This window comes from Carassius gibelio, chromosome B7 (assembly GCF_023724105.1).
Source record: "Carassius gibelio isolate Cgi1373 ecotype wild population from Czech Republic chromosome B7, carGib1.2-hapl.c, whole genome shotgun sequence".
Classification (NCBI taxonomy): domain Eukaryota; kingdom Metazoa; phylum Chordata; class Actinopteri; order Cypriniformes; family Cyprinidae; genus Carassius; species Carassius gibelio.
In genome coordinates, this window is record NC_068402.1 from 17562214 (window position 1) to 17574134 (window position 11921).

Genomic DNA, 11921 nt, shown 5'->3' on the forward strand with positions numbered 1-11921 from the left:
CTATTACTATTGAACATATAAAACATTCAACATTGACTTGTACTCACACAACATCAGGATGACATTAAAATGTTCAGTCTGAAACCAGACTATGCCACATTATTTTATTTGTTGAACAAAGCAAACAGTAATTTTCTGTGCTGGCAACATTTTTAACTTCTTCTGCTCAGGTAGGCCAGAGAGTGTTTGCATTTGAGGCCGAGTTTAATCACCTGTCTCCTGTCCAACATTTACATTTTGGAAATGCCACTGGAATCCAGTCAAATTAGTTCTGTCAGCGAGTCAGTGACCTTGCTTTGTTTACTGGCTGCATCAAGAAACTACAGGCCAATTACTTTTATTTAGCAGACTGCATTAAAAAACAAAAAGGAATCAGATAATTAAACGATAATTAAAGTCAATAATTAGCTTCCACTTTCAGTTCTGGACTTTGTCATTTTCCTCAATTAGGTAAATCGGTGAAGCAGTAAATTTGCTTTTTCTTTTTCTCTCTGTTCCTCATAAATTATTATTAGGCATATCCCTCAATCAATCAATCAATCAATCAAACGTGCAATTACTCCAGCCATGCTACTATAGCAGGCCACAATGAAACTGTCTATATGTAATCTACTATTGTGACCATGTAATGAAATCATCAATGACAGTTTTGATAATGACACTACTGATTTCTAAAGCAAAAGCTGTTCAGAGAGGGTGAAATTAGGCAGTCAGTAGGGAAGATTGTTGAATTGTTCTGATTCCTAGTGTTTGACTCCCTCTGTTGTCCTTAAGAGGACATTGCAAAATTCAGTCAATCCACTTGCCAATGACTGTGCATTCGGAAATTATATTTGCTTCTTAATTTTATTTTAAAACGCTGATGTGAAAGGCCAAATATGCCTCATCACATTTATCTTCAAACATTTCTTATAATGACTAAAAGGCGGAATTATTTCTACTCCAATGGTGTTATAGCTTAGGTATCATTGATGTTTTGGCTATATAAAGGCTAATGTAAAAATGAAATAAACAGATTAGCCTACATATTCCTAGTTTTACAACAAGTGATTTGCCTTAAATTAAAACAATGGCTGACTGTAGGTACTGTACACTAAAGCTCGTAATAAATTGACCTCATTATGTATGAATAGCTTCCAATGAATCCGTTTGATAAATTCACATGAAGGCATGATAAAAAAGACCAATCCGAAATGACTACCTTGGTCTGACATGATTGACAGGGAAATGCACCAATAGAGTGCGCCGTGCGTCTCTATAAGCCAATGACAGCGCGCGAGCTCTTTCTGTGCCGTCAGTCAGCGGGAGGCTGGATACTAACGTTACATGTTTTTAAAAAAGCGTGAAATGTTCTGAGTATTGCACGGTAAGTTTCTCAAAGTTCATTCTGATTTACAAAGGTTGATGAACGTTTAACGTAGATAATTCCGTGTATATGGTACCGTAAACTCAAATCCACAATTCACGTCCGTTAAAACGCTCATCTTAAAACTTGAGCTAACATCACAAGCAGCAAGTCTTTTTGTCAGCTGTTTTCAAACCACTTTCGGTGTAGACTTTGCGGCTGATATTATCCCCACACTATTTTCCATCTAAAAAGATCGGTATGTGCCAAATATTTGCTTTCTAAACGTTAACCTAAAGACATTTAACCTTGTGGAATGCTGTATTGAACGTTTGATAGGGCGAAGCGCTAGCCACTCACAACGGGAGCCAATCATCGTCTCTCAATTGTGTTTATGTCCCGCCTTTTCCTGTCAAGTTAGTTAGAGGTGTTCAGTATTTTCGTGAGATTATTCGGATAACAGGGTCGACGGTGGATTAGTTAACTCTATAGAATTAAAAATAGTTTAAATCAAAGTGTTTCACATTTGGACAAGTTACGGTGTAAGATGTCTTCAGCCAGGTGACATTATTTGACTCCGGTAAGTGGAACCCCGTTAGTTAAGGAGGTTTTGCTAAATAAAGGCTAGTCTAGCCATATTTACGAATACCGCGACAGTAACGCAAACTCCGCTTTAAAAAAAACTGTGTTTTCACCCAGAGAACACCTCATTAAACGCTCAGTTTTGCTGGTCACCAAACAAAGCGTCCTGTAATGTGTGTCAGGTAGAAATTAAGGCAATATATTTGCCTTACAACGAGTCTGAGCTCTTGTTTCTAGTTGAGGCTCAGGCGTTGACATCAGTCTCCGTATAATGTTACAGCTGGACTTGTTCCTCGCCCTGGTTATCATTTAATATGAGCTATATGGAGGATTCTCAGGCCTTCGGTTCATGTCTGATAGATCTGGCTCTTCAAAAAGGGCACATATTGAAGACTGTAGAATTGATTGTTTGCTCTTGTAGACCAGAGGTTTTGTGGTACATGGAAAACTTTCGAGAAGAGTTTAAAAATATAAAATGAAGAAGCACAATAAATTTAAAGTTAATAAATGAAAACTAAATTATGTAACCTAATAGAAACTAAATATTTAGCTAATAATTATTTACATTTCTAATATTTAGTATAAATTTGATATATACCTGCCTTTTAAGTTTCAGAGTGGGGGTCTCTTAGGTTGATCACATTTACTGTAATAAAAGACCGTAGCTCACTGAAGTTTTCACTAGCTCTGACAACATCATGGTTCATGGGGATTGGATTGCCACCAGCTGCCATAAAGCATCGGGTTACCCATTGTGTTCTCCAAATGTCCAGGCTCTCATCAGCACTTTTTTTTTTTTCTCTTTCTCTGTCTGTTTCTCTCACAGCGAATTCTTCGGATGCCACCAAACAGTGAACCAGCATACTCCAATCAAGAGCTCAATGAGTAATGAACCCATTTTGGAGCATGTCGACAAACGCTGGTCGTAAGGTGAATCATGGCCGTCAACCTGTATGTCTTCTCATGAACACATTTGACCTCTTGATCCTGTCACTTATTTCTGGCCTATTAAACTACTTGGTGGATCAGTTGAGACAGTTTCTCACCATCTCTCCTGTAAGACAATGTGCTGTAAAAGCAGTACTTGAAATGCATATGTATGAACTGGTATATTTATTATTTAAAGAGAATTTGGGATACTGTCTGACATTGTTAGCACACACAAACATCCCAGTGCACTCTACCTGAAGTCTACATGACTGTTCACAGAGTACGGTTTACAACAGGTGACTGCAATAAGAAATCACGTGGAAGGCTCTGGGTCTAAAGGTGATTTTGCACAGAGCAGCCTCTAAAGTCACAAGCTTTTGTAGTGGAGGAGGTTTGGAGGCTTGTCATTCAATTCTGATTTGTTTTGGAATTGTTTTTAAATTTCTTGCTAAAGTCTGAGAATTGCAGTCAATTAGTGCTTTTGATTTGGTTTCTTTGTTGTAAACTACAAAGGTGTTGTCCTGACTTGGGTGTGGTGTGGGCCACAGCTGTCATAAAGACGTTAAAACCAGTTGTTTCTTAATCGATGACTCATGGCTCAACTACTCTGTTCGATTTTTGATAGACACTTGGACTAGCTGTTAGTAATTTATTTTCTTTCTTTCTTTGACCGTATTATGTGTTTTTTTTTTTTTTTTTTTTTTTTTTTTTGAATGTGTGCTGAATAGCTGAAACAATTTGCTGTTAGTTTCTCTTTTCATTAAGCCCCAAGCTTAGGCCTCTACTGCCTATTGATTTCTGGTGACAGATTTTTACCTTCATACTCTATTGAATTATAATCAAGCCCTGCTGGATTTCTTTTCTCTCTCTGGAAAAAAAAAAGTGGAATTCTGCATAGTGAATTTAAATATGGTAAAATGTATTAACAGTGCTAGATATGTATTGGTGGATGAAGGCATATATACAATAAGAAAAATGTGTAAGAAAGAAGCTTGAACATATTTTCCAATTGATTTCCACTTCAGCATCACATTTCACTTGCATCCAAAAGAAAATAAATTTGCACTTGTAGCATATCACTTTTCCATATTTTTATTTTGTTTTCAAGCAACTAACGGTTGTACAGTTAACAAAGTACTTGGAGTTATTTAAGCACAACTCCTTTCATTTACTGGTTTGAAAACGTACATATTTCCTCAAAGAATTTATGTTGGACATTATCCAGCATGTTGAGTATTTAGATCATTGATATGGCCCTGGATTCAAATGTTAAAAAAAAAAAAAAAACATTATTAACTATTGCAAATAAAAGGTTTCTATAGATTTTAGAACCATTAAATAAGTGTGATTTTGTTTATGCAGAGATCTGATGGTGAGGAGCAGGGTGGCCAAGGGGAGCAGAGATCCAGTCCAGCTCGTCCTTCGTTTGGTAAAAAGCAGCTTCCTTCCATCCCAAAGAATGCCGTCCCCATTACTAAAGCCGCCTCGCCCGCCTCCTCTACACAGTCTGCCAACGGCACCCATGCCTCATATGGCCCTTTTTACCTGGAGTACTCGCTGCTCGCTGAGTTGTGAGTTATGCTCCGTTTTTATTTATTGGCTTCCATGAGTAACTGTACAGACAACCAGGTTCCACAGGCTTTAACTAGGTTTTGGGCAGTAAGAGTTTAGTTGGTTTTTAGAAGTGTTTAATAGCCTAAATCGAGCTGTGATTTTTATAAAACATCTCATACTCGTATATAATTTTATGATCAAGTACAGCAACTGAATTAAATGAGAATATGCATCACATTTGTTATTCAGCACCTGTCTTGGAGTTGTGTAGCAACACTCTTAAGTTTGGCAGCATATTTTGAGGTGCATGTCTTAAATATACAATTATGACTGTCTGTCTGTTGCAGCACATTGGTGATCAAGCAGAAGCTCCCTGGCATATATGTACAGCCTTCATACAGATCAGCACTAAGTAAGCATGTCTTCCTCTATTTTGGCTGTCAAAGATACTTTAATTTTTATTTCAAACAAAACACCATATAAAACATAACGCATAAATACAAAAAAAATTTTGCATCACCAAAGAAAACCACATCCCAAAGACATTATGCCAAATGTCCAAAAAGGAGTGGGATGGAAAAAAAAAAGCCATATACAGTTCCATATTGTTCCAGTATATCTTTTAATAGATCATATCGGTATCTTAGTTTCTTTTATATTCCTTACAGAATGAAAAATCCACAATAATTAAATGGCAACCAAATGGTTTTTATCCAAAACAACCAGTCACCTCACAATCACCCATCCCAATGTGATCAACTTTATAACCAGCACAACCCACACATCTCCTCTATACATCCACATATTCTTTTAAAGTGTTTTAAATGGTTTATTTATACAATGCTTTAACACCTGCCTCAAGCCATTCCAAAACTGCACCCCACAAACAGAGATACATGTATGGTTTAAAACTGTTCTTATATAAATCTTTTTAAAATTGAACTCCTCCCTAAAGTTATACCCACCCTGCTTTCCAAAAAAAAATTGTGCATTTCCCGGAAGGAACTCATTTCTTGCTTTAAACAAAACTTGTGCTGTTTTAAATTTTAACCAATTCAATAAACGTATCAATATTTGACTTTATACATTTGTCTGTTCCAGATATTCCACATTATTAATAATTCCTATTGCTCTGTTTTGAAATCTTCATATCATTTGGACACGGAATGCACAGATTGAGCATTCCGTGTGAAACCGTTTCCATACAGAATGCTCTTATGCTGCATTCCATTCACCTCCAAAAGAATTTCTGACTTCCTGCTTGGAAAAGTGCAACAGAATGTGCAGTTGATTAACTTGGAACCTTTTATGGAATTCTATGTCTCTGTTGCAGTTTCACATGAATCTGTTGATGTCCAGAGAGAGGTTCATGATTAATGAAATCAAATGTAATATATTCTCACACAAAACGCATACTAGGGTTGTCATTTTATTTCTTTATGCATCTACCAAACATCAGACCCCATAAATCAGTGTGGCCACAAGTCAGACATTTAGAAGACTCCCAGACCAGTTTTTCAATGGAGCACAGCATTAGTCATTGTGTTGTATTGCTTGTTTTGAATCATCAAATAGATTACCTGTAAAATTATTCATTTCCAATAATGGAGTTGAAGTGTTAAATTGATTTGCTAGATTGCTGACTTGCTCTGTTAAGTAACCCTCAATGTTTTGTCTCTGCTGCAGTGTGGTTTGGTGTAATTTTCATTCGACATGGCTTGTACCAAGATGGTGTGTTCAAGTTCACAGTCTACATTCCTGATAACTACCCAGATGGAGACTGTCCTGTAAGTATAGTATACAATTTCCACACTTTTTCTCTAAATTTTGTGCTGTAACAGGAGAGGTTTTGCTACGTGATCATTCTATCCATGACTCGCCGTAATGGTTCCCGATGTTAGTTTGCTTTTTCTTTCTTTCTTTTTTTTTTTTTTTCTTTTTTTAAATCGGCAAACTCTTTAACAGTCATTGAATAAGCTACACACACACCATGAATTGGAACTGTTTGAAATGTAAGACCAATTTTATGAAGAAGCAGGAGAATAGGAAACTTGTGTACTTGTGGCTTTAAAATATCAAACCAAGAGTGAAACTGCATGTTCTTGGCATTTTGTTAGTAAATGTAGAAAATTGGGGGTTGGAAAATGACACTATATATGAACATTTTACTGCCTGTGAGAATATGATGCAGTATTATGTTTGAAAGTATTGCCAGAAATTAAGTGTCCCCAACTAAGAAAGCCAAAGGTGACAGTGGTAAAGAATGGAGAAAAGCAGCTTGGGAGAAACCAGGCTCAGTCGTGAGGGTCAGTTCTCCTCTGGCCAGACAAAACCACCAGCATGGCATATTTAATTCCAGACTACAACACAAGTTAGATTGTGCAGTGAACAGTTTGTCATATAAAGGGCTTTAAAAAGACAGGAGACTGATTATTTATTTTTATTATTATTTTTTTCTTAAGTAGAATTAGATTTCTGTGAAGACTACAAACCACCTCTGCTGGCTAATCTCTTCCTTAAATTGCCATCGAAAACTTTGCTATAGTCTACACAGGTTTCTTTGTTTTAAAGAGAGACACCACATGCAAAAATTTGATTCAACTTTTTTTTTTTTTCATGCACCTGTCGATTTTTAGATTTTTGGCTTTTCATTAAGTGTTTTTTCAGACTAATGGAAAGAAAACATCCAAAAGACACGGTTGGTATTTCTTTTGTAGATTTGTCAATAGATTTCAACTACAGTACATATTTTTAAAGGCAGTTTTCTCAAGGAGTTTTTTTTTTTTTCTCCAACACTGAGCCATAAATCTCCACTTCAGTAGCACGTACACACACACCAAACTTTACATATTTATTCCTGTCTATATTCTGAAAGTTTTTTTACGGAGGGATTTGTTAATATATAATTTTCTTGATTAAATACAACATTTTATTATTCCCCCCAAAATTGTGAAAATATATTGTTTTCCGGCTGTTCAAAATATTTTCTGAATTATGGAGTGACAGACACCCAGAATTCCCTCTGTACAAACATTTGACTGTCAAAAAAGTTAAACAAGAATTTTGAAATTGACTACATTCAGTGTTCAGATTTTTGTACTAGAAATGTATCCCAGTTAGCACACATTTCATTAAATAATACCCATTTGCATATTTAAACATGACATTAAAAAAATTAATACAAAAAATGTTTGCTATTATCAATGTAATCAATGAACTTCGTAAGTAAGGTGATTAACTTTTTTTTTTTTTTTAAACCCGATTCACCTGCAGTGTCTTGCCTTTTTAATGCCAAATGGAATGTTGAAATACTTCAGTCTAAATTCTTTAACTGTATGGTGTGATGACAGCAGGGTGTGTCCGGGAACAGAAAATTACTGGCAACATCATTATCAAGTCAGATGTGTTCATTTTATTTACCTGTATGTCGTCATTAATTTCTATGACTAAAGAAACTGAGGCACAGTTCACCCCAAAATGAAAACTGTCATTCATTTCTCACCCTCATGTCGTTCCAAACCCGTAAGGCCTTCGTTCATCTTCGGAACCCAAATAAAAATAATTTTGAGAGCTCTGACTCTGCATAGACCAAATAAATTCAGCAGAAGGGACTTTAAAAAACATTACACATCTTATGGTTCAAAAACTTTTGACTGGTACTGTTGTAGATTTAAAACACCAGTTTTTTATATTAGAATGATGAAAAGTTGTTTAAATGACGGATTAAACGACTCTCTTATAATCCTACTACACTTGTTTCATTACTGGATGAATCGGCGTTTTTGAACGATTCTCTTGAATGAAAAATTAATCAATTGACAAATACATTAAGACACTTGTTGCCACCTAGTGGAGAAACGGTGCAATCGACACAAACGTTATTTGAAGCTCAGTACTTTCAAAAGGGGATTTGTTATATTTTGATCGCTGCCATATAGACATCAATGTTTATATCTGAATTATAAACTTTATCCTACTATTTCTGTGATTTAATATAAATGACTGTAAGACAGAAATATTACTGAGTAGTTGAAAAAGTTTGTGAAGATGTTTCTTAACCAAACATGCTAACTGCTCTCTCTGTGTCAGTTGCAGTACGAGCATGGATTTGAATGATCCGGTAAGACTTTGTCAAAGATTTAATAGACTCGGGGAATCGTTGTTATTTTAGAAATGAGATCGAGAGGGTGTCCGAATCAAGATCGTGATCTTTTAACGATTAATCGTCCAGCTCCAGCTGAGAGAATACTCAATAGAATTGATGAGTAAATCTATTTGCGCACAAAAAAGAATTATTGTAGCTTTACCGACGTTATAACTTCTTACTATGTCTCTGGGTCTGGAAACATTTTAGTTGCGTTACTGTCTATGGAAGGGTCTGAGAGCCAAAGATGAACAAAGGTCTCACAGGTTTTTAACATCATGAGGGTGCGTAATTACAGAACTTTTATTTTTGGGTGAACTATCCCTTGAAGTCATGGAAATGTCTATTGATAATATCTATGCTTAACTCCTAAGCAACTAATTGTTCAAAAGGTTTGGAAGCACATTTTGACAATGCCCATGTCATCTCCGTTTGCTGCCACCAGGAGAGCTGATCTGTTCTTTATAGCTTTATATATATATATATATATATATTTCTTGTATATATTTTATTCCAGAGGGTTGTGTTCGACACCCCAGTTTTCCACCCACTAGTGGACCCGGTCTCTGGAGAGCTGGATGTGAGGAGAGCTTTCACCAAATGGAGGTCTGTTTAAAAAAAAAAAAAAAAAAAAATCTGTCGTATTGACATCAAGGTTTTTTATGAATACTTGTATGTTGTGTACTATGTGACTATTGGAAAAAAAAAATTCTATAAATTTGCAGGCGAAACCACAATCATATCTGGCAGGTCCTTATGTACGCCCGCACAATCTTCTATAAGATCAACACCATGGATCCACTCAACCCAGAGGCTGCAGTGCTGTGAGTAATGGACTCAACATTCCTTTTATTTTTTATTTTAATTTTTTATTTGAACTCTTCCCAGCAAATACACTAAATAAGTGTAACCACTGAAGTTGCTTCTGTTTCGGTGAAATTAAGTAACCACAATTTCTCTTACATGTGCTTAGCCATTGCCTGTGTAAGTCACATCAAGATGAAAGCTTGTTAACCCCCCACCCCCACCACATTCATTTCCTCTTAGCTGTTCCTTTTAGTAGTTAAAAGCTTGTTTTGAAGTCCTATGAACTGGACTGCTTTTGCTTACTTATATTAATGCTTTCTCTGCAGGTATGACAAAGACATCCAGCTCTTCAAAAGCAAAGCGGTAGACAGTGTCAAGCTATGCAATAGTCACCTGTTTGATCAGCCCAAGATAGATGACCCTTATGCAATAAGGCAAGTCATGCACTTAGCTATTGTATTGTGAGGTTTTCCTCCACAATTATGAAATCTTATGCTATATTTACACCGAGACAAAAAATCTGAACTCACATCTGTAACAGATTGCATAATGTTTTTTGCAATTTATTTAGTTTTTTTGTATCCACTTTTGAGCCACTTAATCCTATACCTATCTGGATATCTGATATATATACAAGTTCGAACTCCAAGCCCTATTGTTGTAACGGTAACGAAATTTCAGTATTCTTTACCGATACCAGTGAAAATCCACTGTTGTCTGTACCAAAGCAAAACACTCAAATTGCTAATAAAAAAAAAAAAAAAACTCTATCACTAAAAATTAAAACCAATGCCATTCTTTATATGTATTTACAATTGTTTAAAGTTTTTCTACAGGTAATATAATTATGAAAAATAGTAAACAAGTTTCACCCAAATTTAATTTTCTTTTAATTAATGAAATTAACACTTTTTTTTTTTTTTTTTGGTAAATAAAGGAGATTTGCTATTAAAATTAAGACATTGTAGAAATATTGTGTGATTTAATTCTTTAAAAAATAGTTTTTTTCTTTTCAACAGTAGTAGCAGTATCACCTATACATTCTACTAAATAATAGTAATATTTCTAGCACAGTGCCTTTATGTAAAAGTTTACTTTTATTTTGACGGGTTATCATGAATACCTTTAAATTGACACTGGTTTTACTCAAATGAAACGGTAAAATGCTTAAGCGGCAAGACGCGCTTCAGTCTATGTAGTTAACAAACCATTCATTCGTTCACACAGAGATGCGTGGAACATGTAGGATTCATATTTCAAACAACTTCTGCGGCTTAACATTTACAGATACTGGTCCATATGGAGATTTGATTAATTTATGCTAACTTTGACAAATTCGGTGACACTGTCCATATTAAAATGTAAGTTTCATTTTCATGACTGGATTTCCTGCTTCGCGGAAATCATAGCACTGTATGCGTCATGAACCGGGTTGACCGGGTACTCGGTGACACTGGTACTTAAAGAAACCTGGTACAGTCACATTTAATTTTTTTTTGTTTTTTTTTTAGTACGGACTTGGTACCGAAGTACCGGGTCTTTTGACAACACTACAAGCTACCACAACTCGCAGCTTCTTTTGAGATGGAAACTTTTTTTTGGAAACTATAGATAAGAGATTGTGCACATTTGTTTTGAACAAGTGCCCCATGAATATTATTCAAAAATATCTGATGTTATCCCCTCTTATTTTTCATCAGTGAGGTGATAACCGTAGTGTTTTTGACGTAAACTCACAGCTGGGATATAAAAGTTGAGAGTCCGCAGTTGAAATGGTTCAGTGGAACCGTTCTAGTTTTGTCGGAATAAATGTAAACACAGATGTTGAATACAGGCTATATAAAAATCAGTCAAAAGATTGGGTTTGTGCAATAAGCCTTAGTGTAAATATAACCTAACTATTTGAAACTAGGATTCATTTATGAAAATGAAACCAGGGGTTTTAGTTCAGTGTGGTTAAAAGTTCAGTGTTGAGTCATCAGACTGGACTTCGGCTCATTTGTTATTCCGCTTCTGATGTTTGTGTTTTCTCTCTGCAGCTTCTCTCCGTGGAATCCAGCGGTGCATGAAGAGGCAAAAGAGAAGATGTTTGCACATAAAGTGAGTGTGTGACGCTCCCCTGACTGCTCCCCACAACCAAGTAAAAACTGTCTTCTTCCTGGTATCTGATGCATGTCGTCTTTTAAAGCATGAGCTTGTATGTGTGTGTGTGTGTGTGGAACACCGTTTCCTTTTCTATTTCCTGTTGTCTTTTTCTACTCTACATACTTGTGGGTTGGTTAGAATGTGAATTGTTGTGAAAATTGAATTATATCCTTGGTGCTTGCGACCAATGGTCTTTATTGTTGTAGCGGCGGCCAGAGGATTATAACAAGGGACTGCCGGTGTCTGGGCTGTCTTGGGTGAAGCCTGGTTCCACTCAGCCCTTCAGCAAAGAGGACAACCCCCTTCAGACGTGAACATTCATCCCTTCAGTCTGTCCACCAGGAGGGGCGCTACGCTACTGTGGCTGCATCGAACCACATGTATAGAATTCTGATGCAGTTCTATGAACTTCAT

The 11921-nt window shown here is 36.1% G+C and overlaps 1 protein-coding gene across 3 annotated transcripts; it reads left to right on the forward strand.

The window, feature by feature from the left end:
* The first annotated feature begins 1235 nt into the window (after positions 1-1235).
* Positions 1236-11921, forward strand: LOC127962549 (AKT-interacting protein). Of its 3 annotated transcripts, none has more exons than XM_052562157.1 (10): positions 1236-1366; positions 2754-2857; positions 4220-4428; positions 4759-4823; positions 6098-6198; positions 9073-9161; positions 9281-9379; positions 9689-9796; positions 11402-11502; positions 11714-11921. In XM_052562157.1, the coding sequence occupies exons 2-9, from the start codon at positions 2816-2818 to the stop codon at positions 11472-11474; spliced, it is 786 nt and encodes a 261-aa protein (XP_052418117.1). In that variant the 5' UTR covers positions 1236-1366; positions 2754-2815; the 3' UTR covers positions 11475-11502; positions 11714-11921. The 3 variants fall into 3 exon arrangements, with proteins under 3 accessions (XP_052418117.1, XP_052418115.1, XP_052418116.1); XM_052562155.1 differs by having other exon boundaries at positions 11402-11462; XM_052562156.1 differs by lacking the exon at positions 1236-1366 and adding an exon at positions 1760-1925 and having other exon boundaries at positions 11402-11462.